The 24250-nt window shown below is 36.4% G+C and overlaps 1 protein-coding gene across 7 annotated transcripts in view; it reads left to right on the top strand.

Moving 5' to 3' along the window:
* LOC129721908 (serine/threonine-protein kinase mig-15) overlaps positions 1-24250 on the top strand; it is a 102408-nt gene that overhangs the window by 36949 nt on the left and 41209 nt on the right. For all 7 annotated transcript variants that reach the window (XM_055675018.1, XM_055675015.1, XM_055675016.1 and 4 more), the window contains one exon: positions 11523-11588. In XM_055675018.1, coding sequence (XP_055530993.1) covers positions 11523-11588 — 66 coding nt within the window. The remainder of the gene's footprint in view (positions 1-11522; positions 11589-24250) is intronic.

Below are 24250 nucleotides of genomic sequence, written 5' to 3'. Positions count from 1 at the left end.
GAAATAAAATTAATATAACAATGATTAATAGTTCTAGAAAAGATTATTGTTAAGTTATTGAAATGTTGAACTGACATGATGTGAAACAATAATAAAGATGATCGTCATACATACAGTAGGTTTTGCATATTTTTCTTTGTGAGAAATTCGCTCTCTGCTCTGTATAAAGTGTACTACTATCCGGTACCAGTGACAACAAAATATTCTGCTGCACCCAATGGCACCTGCCTCTCTTCTGCTCTTACAATTTCTTTTGTATCAAGTTGCACAGTAATACTTTAGTTCAGGAAGTGGCTGCGATGAGATGATAATTAGAAATCAGCGAAAAGAGAGCATTCCCGATTAATAAGGTATAATCTGTCGTTCGTGTTAGGGAAAGCAAACATTAAGTGACCAATCAGAGGTCGGAATCTGCGTTTCAGCACGGCTTCACAATTTCGCATAATCAAATTACACTTGTGATGCGTAGATAATTTTCCAATCGATTGCTGTAAGAATGGAGGAAATCCGTAGATAAATAACCGACTTGTAAGCATTTGAATTGGAATATTCCGTTCTCTTCCGTTTTCATATTTTATTTTATTTCATCAACAAATATTTATACAATTGGAAATAAGTGGCAATTCCACAAAAAATATTTTTTTAACAGTCATTCATTTCAAATATTTTTTTAATAGTCATTTTTTATTTCAGAGGGCAAAGAATCAATTTGTCCTATTAGTTATTTTTTTAATTACAACTTATTTTTATAAAGCTATGTAAAAATGCTATGTGAAAAAAGTATTGATGATTACAAATACTTTTAGAGCCAAACAGTTTGTTTGATCGGTGTGACGTCTTCGGTAGAGTTGTGGATAAGAATTTTGTATCTCTGGAAATAATTTGCACTCTTAAAATAATATTTGTGTTAAGAAAAATTATTATTTGAAAAACCTCTTTTTTTTAGAAACTATTTTTTATGAAAACTATAGGAGATTAGCTAAGGATTAGCTGTCCGATCATGGAAAATTAAAAAAGAAGTTAAAATTTTCCTGAAAAACATAGCAAAAATTAAAGCCAGAACGTTTGTTTTGATTATTATTTGATTAGTATTGCAAAGTTTTTTTACACGGTTTTTACGACGATTTTCCAATTACCGCGATTTTTTTACGTAACGGTAACAGACAATAGTAAGCTGTTTTTACAAGGCTTTATTTTCAAAACGAAAACCAACAAAAAAAAACTCCAGATTATCGAGTCTGAAAAAATTCCGGGTAAACGAATGATTTTTAGTTTTTTTATATATTATTATTTTATTTTTGTTTCTCTTATTTATATTTTCTAATTGGTTTTTATATTTTTTAGTATTTTTTTTATTTTGTTTTAATTTTTTTTATTTATATTTAATTTTTCTAATATTTTTTCTTTCATGAGTCAATCACGGAACGTCCATTAGTTACGCAGTGCCAAAAAAAACTGTGACACCCTCTCCTTTTGTATACATCCTGAAAGTGTTCCGCATGATGTACAACGCTTTGTCAGATACCCTCCCCCCCCTCTCCAATTCCTTTAGAAACAATACGTGTATGGTCGTGTAAGGCAGGCCGCTCAAAAATGCTTGCGTTTGATACAATACCAGCTGTTTGTTCCCGTTTTCTTATCGCGAAAGTTCTTTTTTTATCAGCTGCCTCAATGACAGATACAATAATCAAAACGCATTCCAAAAACTTTTTCCCACTTTCATGTCTTTAGGTACATAATTCCAGTCGAACTTTTATTGATTAAAATTGATCGGTCAACTGTGAAAAAATGGAATGTAAATAGAGCCATTCAAACAGGCAGTCGATTGATATTCCAATATATCTGCGATTTGTGGTGTGATTAACACTTCGTGAACAGAATGCATATTTTCAGAGTTACTAAGCCATATTTGCGCCGTTTGTTATCAGGTGAAGTGCACTGACGACACATCAAAGCAGACGCAATCTTGGGTAATGATTTCTGAAATTACGACGAATTTTGATTAGTCAGAGCACGTTCCAAATGGTTCAAGAACGGTCGTTTTTTTTTGCGCGCTCGAGTCGCTGGTTGTTGACAATATTAGTCGCTGTAATACGGAACTGCGGCTCGAAAACAAGGGCAGAATTTATACGCGTACATTAAGATTTTGCTTAATCAGAAAGTAATGGACTTATTGTACCAAATGTGTTTTCTGTGCTGTGAACTTTTGTGATGCTGAAACATTTTCCTACAGCTGTGTGAAAGACGGTATTGTTTGATGGCATCGAAAAAGCATTTTCTGTATACATTAAGTGTATTTGAATATGATATGCAACGGTATAACAAACAAACGACTTACCAGAGCTTGAATATTTTTTTTTCGTATTTTGAGAGAAAAATCCACCTCTGCAATGACACTGTGAAGGCTCTAGAACAATTTTCTGGATTTTACATTGCAGTAGAGCACTCTCTTCATGTTTCCCTCGTCGGTTCCGTACTGTATAAATTTTGTTGAAAAACCACAAGGATTGTGTGTAAAGCCACGACTGCAATGTTGACGTTGAACTATTTGACAAATTTTAACAGCTGCAAAGCTTGCAAAACTTGCATCCGTTATGGAAATAAAATTAATATAACAATGATTAATAGTTCTAGAAAAGATTATTGTTAAGTTATTGAAATGTTGAACTGACATGATGTGAAACAATAATAAAGATGATCGTCATACATACAGTAGGTTTTGCATATTTTTCTTTGTGAGAAATTCGCTCTCTGCTCTGTATAAAGTGTACTACTATCCGGTACCAGTGACAACAAAATATTCTGCTGCACCCAATGGCACCTGCCTCTCTTCTGCTCTTACAATTTCTTTTGTATCAAGTTGCACAGTAATACTTTAGTTCAGGAAGTGGCTGCGATGAGATGATAATTAGAAATCAGCGAAAAGAGAGCATTCCCGATTAATAAGGTATAATCTGTCGTTCGTGTTAGGGAAAGCAAACATTAAGTGACCAATCAGAGGTCGGAATCTGCGTTTCAGCACGGCTTCACAATTTCGCATAATCAAATTACACTTGTGATGCGTAGATAATTTTCCAATCGATTGCTGTAAGAATGGAGGAAATCCGTAGATAAATAACCGACTTGTAAGCATTTGAATTGGAATATTCCGTTCTCTTCCGTTTTCATATTTTATTTTATTTCATCAACAAATATTTATACAATTGGAAATAAGTGGCAATTCCACAAAAAATATTTTTTTAACAGTCATTCATTTCAAATATTTTTTTAATAGTCATTTTTTATTTCAGAGGGCAAAGAATCAATTTGTCCTATTAGTTATTTTTTTAATTACAACTTATTTTTATAAAGCTATGTAAAAATGCTATGTGAAAAAAGTATTGATGATTACAAATACTTTTAGAGCCAAACAGTTTGTTTGATCGGTGTGACGTCTTCGGTAGAGTTGTGGATAAGAATTTTGTATCTCTGGAAATAATTTGCACTCTTAAAATAATATTTGTGTTAAGAAAAATTATTATTTGAAAAACCTCTTTTTTTTAGAAACTATTTTTTATGAAAACTATAGGAGATTAGCTAAGGATTAGCTGTCCGATCATGGAAAATTAAAAAAGAAGTTAAAATTTTCCTGAAAAACATAGCAAAAATTAAAGCCAGAACGTTTGTTTTGATTATTATTTGATTAGTATTGCAAAGTTTTTTTACACGGTTTTTACGACGATTTTCCAATTACCGCGATTTTTTTACGTAACGGTAACAGACAATAGTAAGCTGTTTTTACAAGGCTTTATTTTCAAAACGAAAACCAACAAAAAAAAACTCCAGATTATCGAGTCTGAAAAAATTCCGGGTAAACGAATGATTTTTAGTTTTTTTATATATTATTATTTTATTTTTGTTTCTCTTATTTATATTTTCTAATTGGTTTTTATATTTTTTAGTATTTTTTTTATTTTGTTTTAATTTTTTTTATTTATATTTAATTTTTCTAATATTTTTTCTTTCATGAGTCAATCACGGAACGTCCATTAGTTACGCAGTGCCAAAAAAAACTGTGACACCCTCTCCTTTTGTATACATCCTGAAAGTGTTCCGCATGATGTACAACGCTTTGTCAGATACCCTCCCCCCCCTCTCCAATTCCTTTAGAAACAATACGTGTATGGTCGTGTAAGGCAGGCCGCTCAAAAATGCTTGCGTTTGATACAATACCAGCTGTTTGTTCCCGTTTTCTTATCGCGAAAGTTCTTTTTTTATCAGCTGCCTCAATGACAGATACAATAATCAAAACGCATTCCAAAAACTTTTTCCCACTTTCATGTCTTTAGGTACATAATTCCAGTCGAACTTTTATTGATTAAAATTGATCGGTCAACTGTGAAAAAATGGAATGTAAATAGAGCCATTCAAACAGGCAGTCGATTGATATTCCAATATATCTGCGATTTGTGGTGTGATTAACACTTCGTGAACAGAATGCATATTTTCAGAGTTACTAAGCCATATTTGCGCCGTTTGTTATCAGGTGAAGTGCACTGACGACACATCAAAGCAGACGCAATCTTGGGTAATGATTTCTGAAATTACGACGAATTTTGATTAGTCAGAGCACGTTCCAAATGGTTCAAGAACGGTCGTTTTTTTTTGCGCGCTCGAGTCGCTGGTTGTTGACAATATTAGTCGCTGTAATACGGAACTGCGGCTCGAAAACAAGGGCAGAATTTATACGCGTACATTAAGATTTTGCTTAATCAGAAAGTAATGGACTTATTGTACCAAATGTGTTTTCTGTGCTGTGAACTTTTGTGATGCTGAAACATTTTCCTACAGCTGTGTGAAAGACGGTATTGTTTGATGGCATCGAAAAAGCATTTTCTGTATACATTAAGTGTATTTGAATATGATATGCAACGGTATAACAAACAAACGACTTACCAGAGCTTGAATATTTTTTTTTCGTATTTTGAGAGAAAAATCCACCTCTGCAATGACACTGTGAAGGCTCTAGAACAATTTTCTGGATTTTACATTGCAGTAGAGCACTCTCTTCATGTTTCCCTCGTCGGTTCCGTACTGTATAAATTTTGTTGAAAAACCACAAGGATTGTGTGTAAAGCCACGACTGCAATGTTGACGTTGAACTATTTGACAAATTTTAACAGCTGCAAAGCTTGCAAAACTTGCATCCGTTATGGAAATAAAATTAATATAACAATGATTAATAGTTCTAGAAAAGATTATTGTTAAGTTATTGAAATGTTGAACTGACATGATGTGAAACAATAATAAAGATGATCGTCATACATACAGTAGGTTTTGCATATTTTTCTTTGTGAGAAATTCGCTCTCTGCTCTGTATAAAGTGTACTACTATCCGGTACCAGTGACAACAAAATATTCTGCTGCACCCAATGGCACCTGCCTCTCTTCTGCTCTTACAATTTCTTTTGTATCAAGTTGCACAGTAATACTTTAGTTCAGGAAGTGGCTGCGATGAGATGATAATTAGAAATCAGCGAAAAGAGAGCATTCCCGATTAATAAGGTATAATCTGTCGTTCGTGTTAGGGAAAGCAAACATTAAGTGACCAATCAGAGGTCGGAATCTGCGTTTCAGCACGGCTTCACAATTTCGCATAATCAAATTACACTTGTGATGCGTAGATAATTTTCCAATCGATTGCTGTAAGAATGGAGGAAATCCGTAGATAAATAACCGACTTGTAAGCATTTGAATTGGAATATTCCGTTCTCTTCCGTTTTCATATTTTATTTTATTTCATCAACAAATATTTATACAATTGGAAATAAGTGGCAATTCCACAAAAAATATTTTTTTAACAGTCATTCATTTCAAATATTTTTTTAATAGTCATTTTTTATTTCAGAGGGCAAAGAATCAATTTGTCCTATTAGTTATTTTTTTAATTACAACTTATTTTTATAAAGCTATGTAAAAATGCTATGTGAAAAAAGTATTGATGATTACAAATACTTTTAGAGCCAAACAGTTTGTTTGATCGGTGTGACGTCTTCGGTAGAGTTGTGGATAAGAATTTTGTATCTCTGGAAATAATTTGCACTCTTAAAATAATATTTGTGTTAAGAAAAATTATTATTTGAAAAACCTCTTTTTTTTAGAAACTATTTTTTATGAAAACTATAGGAGATTAGCTAAGGATTAGCTGTCCGATCATGGAAAATTAAAAAAGAAGTTAAAATTTTCCTGAAAAACATAGCAAAAATTAAAGCCAGAACGTTTGTTTTGATTATTATTTGATTAGTATTGCAAAGTTTTTTTACACGGTTTTTACGACGATTTTCCAATTACCGCGATTTTTTTACGTAACGGTAACAGACAATAGTAAGCTGTTTTTACAAGGCTTTATTTTCAAAACGAAAACCAACAAAAAAAAACTCCAGATTATCGAGTCTGAAAAAATTCCGGGTAAACGAATGATTTTTAGTTTTTTTATATATTATTATTTTATTTTTGTTTCTCTTATTTATATTTTCTAATTGGTTTTTATATTTTTTAGTATTTTTTTTATTTTGTTTTAATTTTTTTTATTTATATTTAATTTTTCTAATATTTTTTCTTTCATGAGTCAATCACGGAACGTCCATTAGTTACGCAGTGCCAAAAAAAACTGTGACACCCTCTCCTTTTGTATACATCCTGAAAGTGTTCCGCATGATGTACAACGCTTTGTCAGATACCCTCCCCCCCCTCTCCAATTCCTTTAGAAACAATACGTGTTTTATGGTCAAAATGGCATATTTTGTCTATAGAAACATTTATGTAAACTTTCACCCAAATCAAAAATGACAATTGTGAAAAAAAATTAAACTGGGACATTTTTTGTGGAGTTGCTCTACTGCTACCGTCTCTGCTACCCGTTGTTGCTAAATTATTTCCGACTGTCGCACCATCCGATGGTAAAATGGGTTGTTTGAGCAAAAGCAGGCTCTTATATAGCCACAGGAGTGCATTCCCGGTTATCTTGGTATAGTATGCTGCCGACCTCTGCAATTGAGCGGATGCGTGGATAATTATAATTAACCAATCCTATGCTGCAAGGCATGTGAAGAGGGACAAATTTTGTCTCATTTCTTTAAATTTAATTTTACATGAAAATAGCGGACAATCCCGAGGGACGGTAAAAAATCCTGGAAAGCCTCTTGCAAATAACCCCTCAAGACGATATTCCAAAGCTGCTTGAAACATACAGTCTGATGACATGAAGTTTTGAGGGAGCAGGTGAAAATTTATTTTATGATTTTTTTAAAAATTTGAATCTCGTGTTATAAATAGCACTCAGAAGTATTTTTTTTTTGTTTTGAAGCGCTAATCTGAAGGAATCGTCAGCAAGAAGTGAGATTCTTCAATAATAAATCCTATTCCAGTCACGTCAAATGTTCCCCAAGGCTCACGCTCAGGATCTCATATTTTTATTTCATACGTCAACGATTTTTTTTTCAATCTTAAATACATTTAAAGATTTTATAGTATACTGATGACACAAGAGAAACTACAATTCGGTGTTTGATGATGTAAATGTGAATATCAAATATAGGTAAATTGAGTTGATTTGAGTCTCGAATCTCTTTGGTTTGATTTCGATAATGGTACAGTGTCGTTTTACTACCCTTCCTGTAATAACAAATCTTAGCTGAAATTAATTTTTTCAACCAAATATCAATAATATAAACTGCTACCCAATCTGGCCGTGCTTTTAAACATTTTATTAGTGATTATCAGCAATTTTTTAACTTTGTGTTACGCAAACTTCCCTTTTTTCAATTATTACAAATAACTGCTTTCGCCAGCAGTTTTCAAGACGTTTCCAAGCCAAGCTAGTGTTTAATGATTAACCATATTAGGCACAACCACACCACCTCCGACCGTATGAAGTGGCCAGTTTTTACCATGATCACATCAATTTACCGGTAATAAGCTTTTATATGCAAAGCGTTCAGCTTGAACAATTCATTTCAAGTTATATTGCATAACCTCTATCTAATCGATCATTAGGTTTATACTCCACTAAGAAGTAAACAGTAGTTATATGCTACCGTGTGAAGATAATTGCAGTGATAGCGCACTGCGTCTGGTTAGTCTTTTTTTTTTTCTTTGCAAACAGTCTAAGCGAAGTAAACGAACTCTTTATTGTATAAACGCACAAATGTGGAGTCGATCAGACTAACAAATAGCAACGGCGGCGTTGTGGCGGCATCGAACGCACCACCAAAGCACCCGTCTTTAGTGTTCGCTACGGTTGTTTTTTTTTTACTGGATGGACACACGGATAGAGATGTTTATGTTTACACATGTTTCTTATTAAATAGAAACGCAGAGGCATACGCACTTATCGGCTGCACCGCAGGACTTTGGAAACATGATTCAGTCGTTTGCATCGCTATGAACGAGACACGCAGGAAAGAAGAGGTTTGATGCTTTGTATAAATACAAACGTTTTTTTCGCAGTGAGGCAGTTTTTTTTTAATTTTAACGTAAACACGTCTCGTGTGTTTTTTTTTGTCGTACATTGCATGGATGGGTACTGCTGTATAATTGTAGTGATTGAAAATGTTCCTCATCTCATTTTAATCTTGAAATTTTACTAAGTATAAAACATATACCAATTCATTTATTCTGAGTGTTAACGAAATCATTCGGTACGTGTGTTTCCTGAAGCCGGCTTGACATATGTTGTCACATGTCAAACAACAACACGCATCGTGAAACAAAAATCTTCTCGAAAGTAAGCAAATTATTCCTCGCAATACGCCGGTGAGACGATTTTGTTGTTCGTACAGTTTTTAATATATTTAAAGAAGCTGCACATACGTCTTCGAGTAAACAGAAATTCCGACACGTATTTGCGTAAAACGATACATGCCGCTTGCTTTTCATGATCAAGTTCAATCACTCTGGCTGCCAATTAACCGCGGCGGACGTTCTTAGTTCTGCTTCGAGCGGTTTGATACGCTGCTGCGTTAAAGAGCCGGGCGGGAGGCACTCGGATGAGATTTATGGCTGTGGTTCAGTTGCTGTGTCGGCAAGTTGCCGCTAGATTACGACGGCATGACAGCTTGATATGATGGAAGCTTGCCAATATGTTCATAGTCTTTCTTAAAGAAACGGCTCTGATTGTTCGTTGTAATAAAGTTGTTCGATGGAGGACTTATATTCTATTCAATTGGATGATTTCACATCCAGTGGAATAGTTAGTTTAGCAGCTGTTTTAACAAACAATGAGTGTCGGTAAATGTCCCTTGCGTAGAAAGTTTTTAATCATTTGAAAAAAAAATAGAAATAACCTGAGTCCAAGATTACTTCTTTGAGGCACATTCAACAATCGAGCCATTGCTCTTAATCGCATAATCTTTCTATTGAAATAAATTAAAATGCAAAAAACACAGACTAGTTGAACTAGAAGGCTGAAAATAGTTAGATACTGTAAACAAAACAGCGATTTTTTAATTTCCAAAAAAATTAATTTTTGCTAGCAATTTTTCTCATCTAGATGAAAGATGATTGAAAAATGAATAACTTATTGCTCTTGAAGAAACATAGTTCCAATATCCACTGCATCCGTAGCGGTAGCGTATTATTATTCGAAAGTACTACACCGTTTCTGTATTCTGACAATCGCCCTTGTTTACACAATCGTATTTCCCAGTATGATTCATCGAGATCCTAAATTAGATATCGTTAGAGCAACAATGATAATTCTTCATTTTCTACATGATCTGCGATGCTTTCTTTGCTACAATTCTATTAACGAGACCCTCCGTTGTGTGATCGCTGACAAATCGTTTCTTAAAACGCCAACGCCCACATGAGCTGTGTGTGAACTGTCCAGTTCCACACGTTGACTTTCAGCACACAAATCCTAACAAAGGAATGATTTAATTTACATAGGATTTTCGATTCGTGTTTGTTTCACTCCACCCCGGGGGGCGTAAAATTACCGCATTGATTTGTCTCTGCCAATTTATGTTCGGTTTGATTTGGTTTTTATTGGCCTCCCAATTTGTCTACTTGAAACAGGTGAGATTGCTAGTTTGCCCCTGGCAATGTCTGCGTATTGATTTACAAGCCGAAATAGTAGATTCACAATAGCACATGTTGCTGTCGCTGTAGGTGATCTCGAGCTCCACACCAAATCTGAATTATTTCGGTCCTAATCGAATTTTAATGGAGTCTGAGCTGGGCGGACAATTTATCCCACACGATGTTGTTGTTTTGATCATTTTAGGCCATGTGGGGAGTATCAGGTGTACCGAATTTGAATGAGCTGGTGCTCCCGGAGCAAACGGAGCGTCGCAGTAGCACTTTTCGTTTATGCATTTAAAACTAAATATATGCATTGGGCGGTAGTGGAGAGCTTCCAAGGATTACCGTGTTGAGTTGCGTAGGCGGTGTCGTTGCTTAACCTTCCAATTGAAATTCCATTCGAAAACACCTTGTGAATTGTGTGAAGTACTAATGTTGTTTTTAATAATTAGAACAAAATTACAACAGTATACCAAGTGATCTTTTAGAGGGTCTTCACTGAGATGCTGCAATTTCCAACTAAAGTAAACCATAAACAACATCACCTGCAACAGATCACACCTTGAAGATTACAGTTCGGTTACTGCTATCAGCAAAAAGCGGCAGCATTGGCCCCCTCAAACTAGCTTCTCCAATTTTGTGCAATTAACCCAAGAGTCTTCACCAACTGACATTTATTCCGTATGCCACACGACTTTCTAAACATCGTCGGCGTGATGGCGATGACGGAGAAGGCGCTTCAAGGGTTCTTCACATGTACCATTCGATTCGCAATTGCCGCCTTCTCGCGTTGCTTTCGTGAGCAGGGGCGGGTGGCTCACCGCGAATGATGTAACCACCCGCGCTAGTAGCAGAAATCTCGAAACGTAGCTCCGCAGAATTGCATTCATCTGTTACATAATCCAAAGGCGGAAATTTTTGCACACGACTGACTACCTTTCAGATACACAAACACACGCTGCGTCTCCTTTCACCCGTCAGCGGTCGCCACTGATCGGTCGGAGTTTCGTGTCAATCGACGGGTGATAGCTCTTATAAACGAATTCCAGACACTGCGGTACGAATCGGGGTCGCCAATAACCGCGTGAAGCGGCCACACTATGTTAATATGGGAGAATATTTTGCAGTACAGTACAGCATTCCGGAGAGGGTATATTGCTGCGTTCACGAGGTTATCGAAATTTACAGGCAAGCCGAGTGCCGTCATCATCGATGGCCTTGTAAGTGTAAGTAATGTATGTTTTACGACTTTATTTATTGACCATTCACTGACCTACGGGGGCTAATGGATGATCGAACCGGTTAATGAAGGAATTGCGCTTTCTGCATGGTATCGGATTTCGTTACGGCTGAAAAGATAAATAAATTCAATGGACATTGTTCTTCAAAAAAAAAATCGCTGATCAAAATGTAGAGCAAGGCAGCAATAATTAATTTCTGTTTTTTTTTCCTGTTTACAGGACCCAGCTGGAATCTTCGAGCTAATCGAAGTTGTTGGAAACGGAACCTATGGACAGGTTTATAAGGTGAGTTTTTAAAACAAGACTGCTTCTAACGATTGGTTTTAAAGTGTTCTGATGTAAGTTTTTTTTTAGTTAAAGTCGTCTAGTACAAAAATGTCGAGAAAGGATATACCTATAATATCTGAATACTTATCAAATTAAGGTATCACACCTCACACCCACTAACTTAGCATTTGAAGCCAAATCTGTTTATTGATTTGCGGTTTATATTTTGTGTAAAATTTAAATGTAAAAATTTTGGCGCGTTCAAGTTTTACCTCCTAAACAGTCAGGAAGTTTTTTTCGGTAGGACTATGTTTTAAAAATTTCAATCTGAATATTTTGTTTCCATTTTCAATTGTAAACAACTCCAAATCATCACAATTATCCATTTTCAATTGGCATCTTTTTTTCTTGTGAAAAGGGAAAAATTCAAGCCGCCCAAATGTCATTTGCTAGAAATTTTGATTTTCACTTTTTATTCGAAAAAATCTGCAGCATAGACACATCGAATGCAACTTATGGTGAATAAGGGACAGAACTTATTGCAAATGGTTTTAAAGCTACAGAAATTTTGACTTTTAGCGTTAAAGCATATTACAAAAGAAGATATGACAAAGTGATATTTTTACACGACAACGCTTGACCACATATTGCTAACTTCGTCAAAACGTCTCACCTCCTCTGTTGTATTCTTCTGACACCGCTCTATCCGTTTACCACCTTTTCTGATTAATGACGCATAACCTGGCTGACCAACAATTTCGTTCTTTCGAATAGACAAAAAATTGGGTATGAATACACAGATAGCGTTATAAAACGAGCTGTTGCCGTTTCAAAACACTTAATATACATGAACTAAAAATATGGCGAAAACCTGGAAAAGCAGGGAAATCAATGTTATATTTCAAGGAATATCAGGGAAACCGGAAATTTAAATTTGAAAAACCTACTCGCCACCCTGATTCAACTTTTTAAGCACGTTGTTCCTTATGAAATCTTTGTGCTTTGGAAAAAAAATCGGTACACTCTGTCAGCCTAAAAAATCCTGGCAATTTTTTTGAATATCAACACTCAAACTTAAGACCTAATTTTGCTCTCATTTTTGTTTAAATTTAATTTATGAACAATGTAATTCTAGTGGTCTTATTCATCAATTTTTCCGTATTCTTTCATATGATGTTGCTATTTAAAACATTTGTGTGGCCTTTTTTCGAAGAAATGTAATTATGCCAAATTTGTGAGCTTCAAGAGCATTGATATTTCTTCCTTTAAAGTAACCGGTGGATGAGTTTTTGCGGATTTTTTGGTAATCATAAATCTTTACTTAGCATGCATTTTAAACATTTTTGTTTTTATTTTCGGGTTGATTTTCTGATTTGCTAGTTTTACTATTGTCGAGCCTACACCGTAGAAATGTTTATAATTTCTAAATAATATCTATTTTTTGTCGAATTACAGAGAATATTTCAATTCGTACATGAACTTTGATTCTACGTTGTATTATTTATGGCTCATAACTTTTTGAAGTAAATGAGAGAAAACTCGGTAAAACGATTTTAGTGTTCCGCAGAAATTAGTGACCGAAATTCAAAAAAATTAGTTATGTTTATAAGTCTATAAACTCCATTAACATCATTATCACAGAAAAAATCAAGATAAACGCCAACTTTTTACTTGTTACTTTAAAGGAATAACGAATAATTCTCCCTTTGGTAATAACAAAGCAATGACATTCATCCCCAGTCATGTAACAACACATACTGTCATATATTTGACACATGCTACGAGACCGCGACTATCTAAGAAAGGTCGTTACAACTACTTTCAAAATTTTTACTCGTTATTATAAAAGCAGCAACGAAAAATTTTCCTTCTGGTAATAAATTTGTTACTTTAAAAGCAATAAGGTTCTTCTTCGGTCAATAACACGTATATTTTGCACGTGCTACTAATTTCATTCATCTCAATTCCATCAAGAGTACGTGCATTAATTTGGCTGCCGTACGCATATGGAGCAAAGCAAAAATATGAAAAGAGCTGCCAGGTATAATATTTTTCTCTGCCTGTACACAAATGTTGATGATTTCAAAGGTTTTTATATGCTTTTTGAAATCATAGCACCATCTCTGTACCGCTTTAGAGTCTAACACAAACATTTGCTTTCTTGCAAGCTGATGCAAGCCATGCTTCGAAACACACACACACACACACACACTTCATCGACAAAGAAACTCATTTGGGACCGTTTTATAGTACAAAATTCTTGCCGACCTAACGTGCGATCATAAGATGAAATTGGACGATGACTTTTTTCCATTCAATTTTGAGGTTTTTCACTTGACTTGATTTTGAGCGTAGCAATCTCAGCTACCACCTAGTGAATAGCGCTCGGATTGCTACTTTACGATACGTCAGCGGTGTAAACAATCGATCAAAGTATCATGCACGTTTTTTGATGATTTTCGAGAAAATTAGTTCCACTATAAGATACAAAAAGTAATAAAATGTTACTCAAAAGTAACAAAATCTAATCAAAATTACAATTACAACGAAGTTTAACTTTAAAAAGATTCATTTTTGTTGTTTGCTCGACAAGGTTTTTTTTCATTTACTAACAATTACATCTACTTTATTACGAAGTCAGCTAATATAAAAAAAGATTCTGAATCAATCTTAGTAAACGGACAAAAAATTCACAAGCATTCACCAGCTTTCACTGTTCTATGAATTTGTATTTTGAGGAATTTACTCTTTCGATATAATGCCGGTCACGGTTATTGAAATAAAAATAACCTATAACCGTTGCAAAAATGTTCAACTCTTATTGAGTAGTTTATAGCTTTAATGTGTGACCATGGGATGAGATAAACTTTTAATCACCATCAGCAGCAGCATTGCAGTTTTCCTTAATTCCACGCGAATAGAAGTCGTGTACCGCCGCGATGATAGACGACAAGAAACCAGCGGCTCTCTGCTTCACATAAAGTGTACGGTACTGTTGCTTCTACCAGCATGTTTTCTTTCAAGACATCAAGGTTGTTTCAAACTTTTCGGAAAACCTTTACCTTCGAGACATCAAATTAGTCATAGTTAACGGAAGCAAACATAAATTGACCTATTGGGACGGGGCGACTGTCATTTTTTATATTGATAAAAAGAATATCGCAGGAAATTATTAGTGTTTATTTATGTCGTCTGTGTTAGGAATACTCGCATGTGATTGGTTCATTGTTCGCGTAAATTTATCTTTGAAACTGTTAGGTAATTTTCACCGAACAATGAAATAATAGTGATAACTAGTATATTACAAAATTGGCTAACATTTTATTTTTCCAACAACATGTTGGTTATTGTTATCCATCATGTGGTTATGCTGTTGTTATCGTTCAAAATCTGACGTTACATTTGCTAGTTTCATTTCCAATTTTACAGAACGCAAATGTAACTTGCAGTAACTTTTTGGTTAAATTGAACAATATGCGATAAAACTTTATTAAGGTATCTTAGATAAAACGCAACGTAACTTTTTGTATGAAATAGAGCAAAATAAAATTCAAAATCCCAATTAAGTTCTTATGGCAAATTTGTGTACTTTAAAAACAATTGCTCTTGAGTAAATTGATTTTGAATGCACGATTCTCACATCCAAGGTTGCCCTTATTTATTTGGCATTCCGTCATGACAAAACCTGATAAACAAAGTTTCTCCAATTCCCTTATGTCAGTTAAATCTGAGTTTCGACAGATACAGTAACATGAATTGTTTTGCATAAATATCTCAAGTAATTTATATTTATTATGCATGACTCTTTGACACACGAAATGATTTTCTATTGCATTTTGCCAATTTTTAGAGATAAAAATGAGAACATCGAGAGAGTCACGAAATTGTCCACTTTCAAACGCCAAAAATTCAGTAAGTTTTCGACGGTTTTCCTTCATTCTTACTGTTTTCGATTTGAAAATTAGTTGAGCGTCGATCAAAATGCGAAAAAATGTGATTTTCCGACACTAACTTTTGTACTATCGAAAAATATTGACTGTAGAGCCTTGTTAAACGCATTTTACGACTAATCAGAGTTGATAACAAGGACAAATATCAAGCGAAATTCTTAGTGTCAGTCCAAAATTTGATTTTGACTCTAAATCAAACAAAACAACCAAGCACTACCTTCCTTCCCCAGCACATCCACTACTGAAGTATGCAAACGATTTGGCTTTGCAAATGATTTGTTGTTGTATTACTCGTTCCAGTACACAACGACACGTCCACTCTCAGCAGTCATGTAGAAAAGCTAGCAGGCAGGAATCTAGTCTTCATTGTATATCCGATCACTATTGCAAGAGGATGATTCACTGATCAATCAGCCTTCCATAACAGACGAACGTTCGTCTTCCACAGCGCTAGATTTTGAATCTCTCGTCTGTGTTGGAAACACCGTCATACAAACATTTTCTCAGCTTGCTAAAACAATACAAATACAGTAGAAGTAGAATAAAATCGAATTTCGATGCTAGAAGAAATGATGTCCTTTTGTAGTAATGTGGATAAAACTGAGTTTGGATTTTGCTTCGGCGAGTAGCCGAAAATTTTTAACTACTTCACAATTAAATGATTTTGAGGCGCATGAATGCGCCATTGCAATGACATTGCATTGGTTTGTCGCAATAGTGCAACCGGAAATTTTATTAAGTTTCCTATCATTGCAGATTGCCATTCGCATACGATGTTAGATGATTCTCGTTCTGTTGTTATATCGGTAGCATTTTCTAATTAGATTATCCAGAGTGAAAAAAATTCGATACTCCGGAATCCGATCTGTATTCCATAACAGCTAGCTCAAGCATCAGAGCGATCTTCCTCACGCTACGGACGCTAAAATCGACCTACGGGGAATTGATCCCCGGAACTAGATGGACGAGATTTGCCAAGACCAGACCTTAATGTCTGCATGGTACTGTCTTAGGAAAAGAAATTAAGTTAAAATTTCTGTTTACTACCTTTTGTACCAGGCTTTGAAAAGAAATCTTATAGAAGGAGGAGCCTCGTAGACATCAAAATAACTAAGCTGCACTAGCCGCAGTCGAAAAATAAACATCAATTGTATGTACTGAAACAGTAGTCAGTTGATGTATCATTTCGATGTCTGTGCTGGAAAACTGCAATTTATGAAGTAAAAATATTATTCATTCCACATTCATAATGTTGGATTCGATTTATAAAATTATTCACCAACATAATCGACTTGCAGCCTAAAGCAGCAGGCTAATAAATTAATAATAAAATTGAAATTATGATTCATAGCATATTTTCGTCACCGTTGCAGCCTTTTCATTTCTCGCACGTGGGTAAAAATGGAAACTTGAAAAGTTCTCTAGCAAACCAGAGCGCTTAACTTTCGTATGAATGGAATAGAACCCCGAATAGAAAAAAAAACAAACCAACGGATTGGAGTACGCTGAGAACAGCCTCATTATTATCATCCTCTTGCGTGCCTGCTTCTCCCCTTCACACGGCACGTACTGATATCTGTGCCTTCCATAGTCGAAGTTCATTGTCCGAGTATGGTTCATACTTTTCCTGAAACACACATATTGCTGCAGTATACACTCACTAAGTCGCGCTCTTGCGTTCAATAACAATAACGCTGATGCTGCAATTCGGTTGACGGCGGCAGGATGATCCATCATCTCTCTCTCTCTTTTATTGTTGCGGGATATGAGAAGAATAGAGCGCGAGTGTGGAAGATACAACCATGACAAGCGGAGTTGATGCGCAACTTTCCGCAGCGGCGGCCGTCAATGAAGTCGGCACAAGACTTAACATGCAAGTTGGCTTTGGCCGTGTGTAGATGAGGTAGGTCGTAGATTGGCCCTCAACCGACTCGAATCATTACTCTGGGTTGTGTAGCCGCGTATGGTTGAGAAAAAACTTGCGGTTACGACGGTGAATTTTCGGGTCTTTAATTGAAACTTTTATCGAACTCAATGTGCTTTGGTTGAGTAATGCAACCTTTCATGCTAATGGTATGCTCTTTGACGTGAGATTGCGTGACCTTGTATGAATTCTATTATGGTACCGCTACCGAGGTTGAACACTGGTTGGTAATTGCATATCTCTCGCTTGCACATAGGACATTGCACGAATGTATGTTTGCTGATAACGTTAGTACCAATTCATTACATGCAAAGGGGACGGCACAGGAGGCCGACGAGAAAGACACTCCAAAAACAGGACCGACCGGTCAAGTCTGAGTAAGCTAGAAATGCAAAGTAAACGCGAAAAAGTCAGTTTTACAAATTATTAATCCGCAGCAAGTCTGAAGCATGTACGTACGGCAAGGAAGCTCTGCGATAAGCAAGAACTTGCCAAACCTGTTAGTGCTCGTAGGGGATAAGTGACTCCCATTTTATGTGTATGACGAACACTACGTGAGTTAAATGTTTTCAAGGCGTCAAAAGTTCTAGCTGGTAACAAAATGAATCCAGATTTTTCAATAATTGTTATTAAGTTTCTGATCCAAAAACGAGTGTAGTATATTTCATGTCTCCCCTAATCGAAAACTGCTCGAACGTTATCTTCTTTTAATCGCGTTTTGCATTACCTCGCCTGTTCGAGTTCATCTGTATTCGAAGGTGCAATACATTTTACTTCTTCGCTATCTGACGTGAATTCGAAGCATAGCGTCAAAATTAATAAATTGTGTCTTGCTCTAATTTGGTGTAAAATGAAGCACTTTTTCGAAAATAAACTTAGAAGAACGGATTGTATCAACTTCAAAAATTAAGCATCCCAAAACCACTGGGTTAAAATGAAATGCTAAAGAAAATATGATTATCCCGCACTTGTTAGACCACTTCTACCGATCGGTCAGACCGGATAACCCCGAGCTGTACAGAATTGAAACTGGAAAGTAGTTCGGGTGGCGCGAAAAGAAGAAGAGAATCCATTAGTATACCCGCAAGCCACACCCCGTGTTAAACTCACCATTTACGGGAATACATACACACACACACTCATGCACGTCAAATCGAAGGCGACTGACGATGACGACGTGTCGACAAGTCTAATGTCGAATGGCACTACTGGCCACCGAATCGAGCGTGCAGACCGCCAGCCATCATCAGACTGGAAGCGTGGCCTAGCAACGTTTTAGTCACTTGACTAATAATTCGCACATGGCTAGGTTCGCCGTATGCTTTGGTACTCCGTATGCCATTAAAGGGTTGTTGAAGGCGAATCCAATTTCGGGTGTTTAGATTGCCCGGTCAGACTTTCCAGCCCCCAGCTTATGCATTAAAATTTACCTCAGCTCCAGACATTTCCTTTTTATTCTGTTGCTTGCTTTATCTGTTCTTACAGAAATCGAACACGCTCTAATACTTCAGCTAGACTTTGTTCAGGGTATAATATTGTTTGTTCAGGGTATAATATTGCACACGCACGCACTTAAGATGTACTTATTGCTCATTTTTGTTTGCAGTTTCGAAGCACGTTTTCTTGTCCTTTCACTAAGCTGCCGAGATTGATGTGATGCAAGACAGAGAAATTGAGGTGGGGCCTATAAGAGTGCCAAAAATCTCTTTTGATACAAGGATTAAGGGGAAAAATCCCTTGCATATAGCTTCCGGAATCTCGAAGGTGAAGGTCAAATTATTAGGTTTTTCCTAGCTTTATTCTATCAGTTTTTTGGAGAATAATTCTAATTTAAAAAATGACGCCACGCAGCAATCAAAACTCAATCAAGTTTTGGAAACGGGTAGGGTCAACAATTGTTGCCTAAAAATATTTTTTTAAATGCCAATCGCTTGTTCAGTTGAATTCTTAATCTAATACAAAAATTATCTGGTTCAACTAATGTTGGTGTTGATTGGAGTAGTATTTAAGATATTTGCAGACCTTAAGATTTGAACGTTCTTGGAGGTCCTGCACCAGTTTGAACTAGCCTTAATTCTTTCCCGCTCATGGTGACTCTAGAGTACCAAGAATTATAATCATCATATCTTGACATAAAATAGTTTGTTGTGCTTACGATTGTTACATATACTTTTATATGCTGCCTCAGAGCATCACTGGGCATTTTCTTCAAAATACTACAGTTGACAGTAATTTTAGTTAGTCTACAAAGTGTTCAGCTTGAATTTTCTCGTGAAGCTATAAATCTTAATGATAAACCTTGTGAGCGGGAGAGGGTTAACGACATTCCTGCTTAAAAACTGTGTTTATCTCCGTAGATTTTTATCACCTGTAGATTATATCAACGAGACAAAATCAAACTTTGAACGTAACGTATAACTGATTGACAAAATTGCTCGAAGCTATAATATATTTATTTGTGGTCAGCCAATAAAGCTTTGTATACGCTTTCGACGGTGAATTATTACTTCCTTAAACGTCTCTTCGCTGATGCTCTTTTGGCCTACGCAGAATGTGTGTAGCATTAATTACCGAATCGATAGGATGAATTTAGTCGCATGTGCGAACTCTTGTTACACATGCTGAAGTTCCCGGTGGGCCACCGAAAAAGTGCGTCGATTTGTCATGGCTATTTTTAGGACGCACACAGCCACGTCATTCTTTGGGTTGTCGATTAAGCTAATCATTTATTCCAAACCGGTTAGAAGTGAACAGTAAAAATCAGCGATTGATTGAGTAAGGCAGCAGTGCAGTGCATATTTTAATGTGTAATTCTAGTTATGTTGCGATCGCTTTTAATTGGAGTAAAGCAGATGGTTGTCATGGTTGTCTAAAAAGATTGGAAAAGAGATCAACACCAACTCGATGGCACCTGAATTCTGGTTCCAACCAGAACCAAATCACCCCAACCAAATAACTCACACCACAATCTCCCAAAAATGGAACGTTGACGGTATCGCGGGCCAACAATCAGCAACGCAATGGTGATTCTTGGCCAACTGCTTGCTAGCTTTTCCGTTCCGCGAGATCGTACACTTCCGTGCCAATAAAACGCATTTCTTCGTTGGGGTTTTGGGCGGTGCAAGAGAACATCATTTTCCACGCTTCGTTCAGCAAAGTTTCTCGCTCAATCCCCGCTCTCCCGCTGCCTTGTCTTTCCTTCCAAACCTTGACGGTCGTAATGAGCCAACGTTTAGCGAGTCGCGCTTAATCTTTGTTAATCGTTGAATTATTTAGCGCGCTGCACGGAAGGGAAGGGGAAATTTTCGTGAAATGCGCATATCAAATGCAGCAGAAATGTTTCTCGGTTTGTGCAAGTTCGATTGAATGCAGCAATTTTCTTCACTTTGACCGACTGATACATTTTCTGGCTGACTTACGAGCTTCCTTTTCGATTGTTGGAATAAACTGACGATGGAGGAGAACATCCCCAAATATTAATCTGTTTTAGTTGGACTGATTCATCATTTTCACCATTCGACAACTATGTCAACCGTATCTGTCATTTCGCCTTCTCTCATTTGAGCTAAATTCCAAACGAACTAAACGAATCTAATTCTGGGAACTGAAACGATAATTTACATTTCTAAGAGCCGCGCTCCAACCTTCCTGAAGATAAAGAAAAGAAATTGTATTATAGTATTAGACTTTCGTCATTTTTCGTGGAATAAAACTTACTCACAACCCAAGTTGAGACTTTCACCAGCTCCCGGCTATAGTGCACAATAATAGACAAAACAAAGTCCGAAGCAAACGGGTGACCTCTAAAGGTGACACTCGTGTGAGATTCCATGATAGAAATCAACTCAATATCCGTTGAAAGAACATAACCTGGGGCGGACGATCAAGCATAGAGTTCAATCGCCGCATAAAACGAACGTCATACCAGAAAGATGCTTTGTCGTGTGGCAGCACACAATGCCCACATCGTAGCATGGTTTGATTTACGACTGTCTGTCTATCTATGATGACCTTGTGAACTATCATTGTTTCATTTAATGGTCACACCAAAAACGTATCGATTGCAATTGGTTAACGAGCTCAAACTCAAGCCTTCTTTGACTTTAAAAATCACAGAAAGGTTGTATGCAAAGCCACGACCGCAAGGTTGAAGTAGAATACTTTTACAAGAAAGATAACTCGGCTGCTTGCGTGTCAGTCATTTTTTCTAGTAAATAAACGTTGACCGTTCATTGGCAGTATTGTAATTTCTTTATGTTTGATACATATATCATTGAATATTTTTAAATTTTGTGCAAATGAGAAGTTGAAGTGCTGCCGAATTGTAATATGCACATTTAATACGACATCATTAAACGGAAACGGAACAAAGGCTACGGTTATGCAGAACCCGAATGACGGCGCGATGCGATTCGCCTTACCGTGGTGAAATGTACAGCTCTTTTTAAGGCGAAGTAGAGCTATACATTTCAACACATTTCGTCTTGCCGAATCGCATCGCGCCGTTATTTGCGTTCTGCATAACCGTAGCCAAACACTAAGCGACGCACGTAACAAGTAATAATAGTCAGAGTATGTACTCTATAGTATAACTTTGGATTATAGCGCAGATTATAACTTTGGATTATTGCGCAAAACGGGAAAATATTAACTCTTCAAATATTCATTTTTGTTTCTCAAATTTCTGTTGTTCAATTTAATATCCGATGAAATGTCTGTTTATTATCTGATGAAGGCTCTTATACAGGCCAAATGATGCATTCCCAATTCACTAGTTCCATAACTCTGCCGACCGTGCTTGGGAAAGCAATCGTATAACGACCAATCAGAGGTCGAATTTTGTGTTTTGACAAGGCTTAAGGATTTTCAATAGTACAATAGTTCGAATAATAAAATTGCACTTTCATGCATCTGGTAGGAATCTTAGCAGATTTTCTCATCAATGGCTGCAAAAACGAAGGAAATCCATCGAAAACTAACCGATTCATTAGCATTTGAAATTTAACATATTTCACACTTTTTCAGCTTTAGATTTTCATTTCACATCCCTATGTAGCCGAACTTCCTGAGAGAAGTATTCTACTTCAAAATGCAATCAGAACTTTTCGTGCTCTGTTATGCAGATATGACATTTAGATGAGGACTTATGGTATATCATGTGCGGAACCTTTTAGGCGCAGTTCAGACCTTTTGTTTCAGTAAACTGTTGTACCTTTTATAAATCTTTGTTTATGCAACGAAAATGATGAGAATTAAAAGTTAGAATTATTTTGCCTTTTGTTACATCCCTTAGGAGAGTTCAAAAGTTATGCTTAAATTGCATGCACGACAATATATAAATTTCATCATTTTCGCAGTATTATATCCAAGGTAAATTAGACATGAGAGCATAAGGAATAAATAAATGGTTCGATTTCTCCTACCTCTAGTAGAAGGCCCTTTTCCAACGTCCCAACCAGAGGTTGGACACGTGTTACCTCTGGCTGCTTTTAAATTGACCTCCGTACTGGTACTTGGTTTCTTCGATGCACTGCCCCCATGCTGGTCCTTCGCGCGTTTCCGAGCATCACGCTTGTATTTGGCGTTCATATATTTAGACATAGCACTGAATACACTTCCGATGGATTTCTCAATAAATGCAGTAAATGCACTCGTAGTCTCTTACCCGAGGATAATAAAACACTTCCAAGAAATGTTGCACTAGTAAAAAGACAATTTCCACGTGTTGTAACGTGCTGGAGCACGAAATCTATGTCTGTGATAGGGAACCTTCACGTTCACGAGGCATGACTGGAGAAACGCGTCTGATAATGCGGTAAAATTTTTAATGTCTTTTTGTGCAAATTATTGTACTCAGACAAAAACCTGTTTTGAATTGGATGAATTTTTAGTGAATAAACGTTAACCGTTTGTTATTCAAAGTTGGTCATGCTGATCGCAGCCTTTGCGCTGCCCCTACAGTGGGGGGTTTACTAAATAAAGTAAAAGTAAGAATTAGACAACTACAACAGAATTTGATTGCATCCTGCACAGAATGTCTGCTTGTGTTGATGCCAGAAAATTATTAACCTTCAATTATTTTATTTGCCTTGAAAAAAGCATTTTGCGGTTCAAAATCGGTTGCTAATTACAACCTTTGAGCTGCCCTAACATTGGGGGAATTAAGATACACGGACAACATGCACTGTGGAAGCTATTTCACATTCAGTAAATTAGACGGGTGCGACAAATTTGAATTGCTAGGATGCAACACAGAATGCTTGCTTGCGTTGACAAAAATTATTTACTTTCAATGACTTGTTTATTTGCCTTCAAAAAGGCATTTTGATTTCCAAAATTGGATTTCCTGATGGCAATCTTCATGTTGCCCTGACAGTGGGGGAATAATGGCAGTCTGGCGACACACGTTGAGAAAAACCGCGCTGCTCCTGAGACGTGGTGACCAACCACAGGGCTAGTGCTGCTGCTAAGGAAGGACGACTGCTGTTGTCGCTGTCTAGAACTATTATGAGCGGCTCCGGCTGAAACAGGCTCTTATATAGGCCAAATAGCATGTTTTCAATTGCAAGGTATATGATCCTGTCGACCGTGCTTGGGAAGCAAGCATATAACGTCCAATTAGAGGTCGAATTTTTCGTTTTGACAAGGCTTGACTATTTTCAATAGTACAATAGTGTGAGTAATAAAATTACAATTATCTTATTTTGGGAAGAATCTTAGAAGATTTTCCAATCTATTGCTGCAAGAACGAAGGAAATCCTTCGAATACTAACCGATTTATTAGCATTTGAAATTGGACATATTTT

Source organism: Wyeomyia smithii, chromosome 2 (assembly GCF_029784165.1).
Source record: "Wyeomyia smithii strain HCP4-BCI-WySm-NY-G18 chromosome 2, ASM2978416v1, whole genome shotgun sequence".
Lineage (NCBI taxonomy): Eukaryota > Metazoa > Arthropoda > Insecta > Diptera > Culicidae > Wyeomyia > Wyeomyia smithii.
Note: the sequence above shows the minus strand (reverse complement) of the source record. Positions and strands in the feature narration are given on the sequence as shown.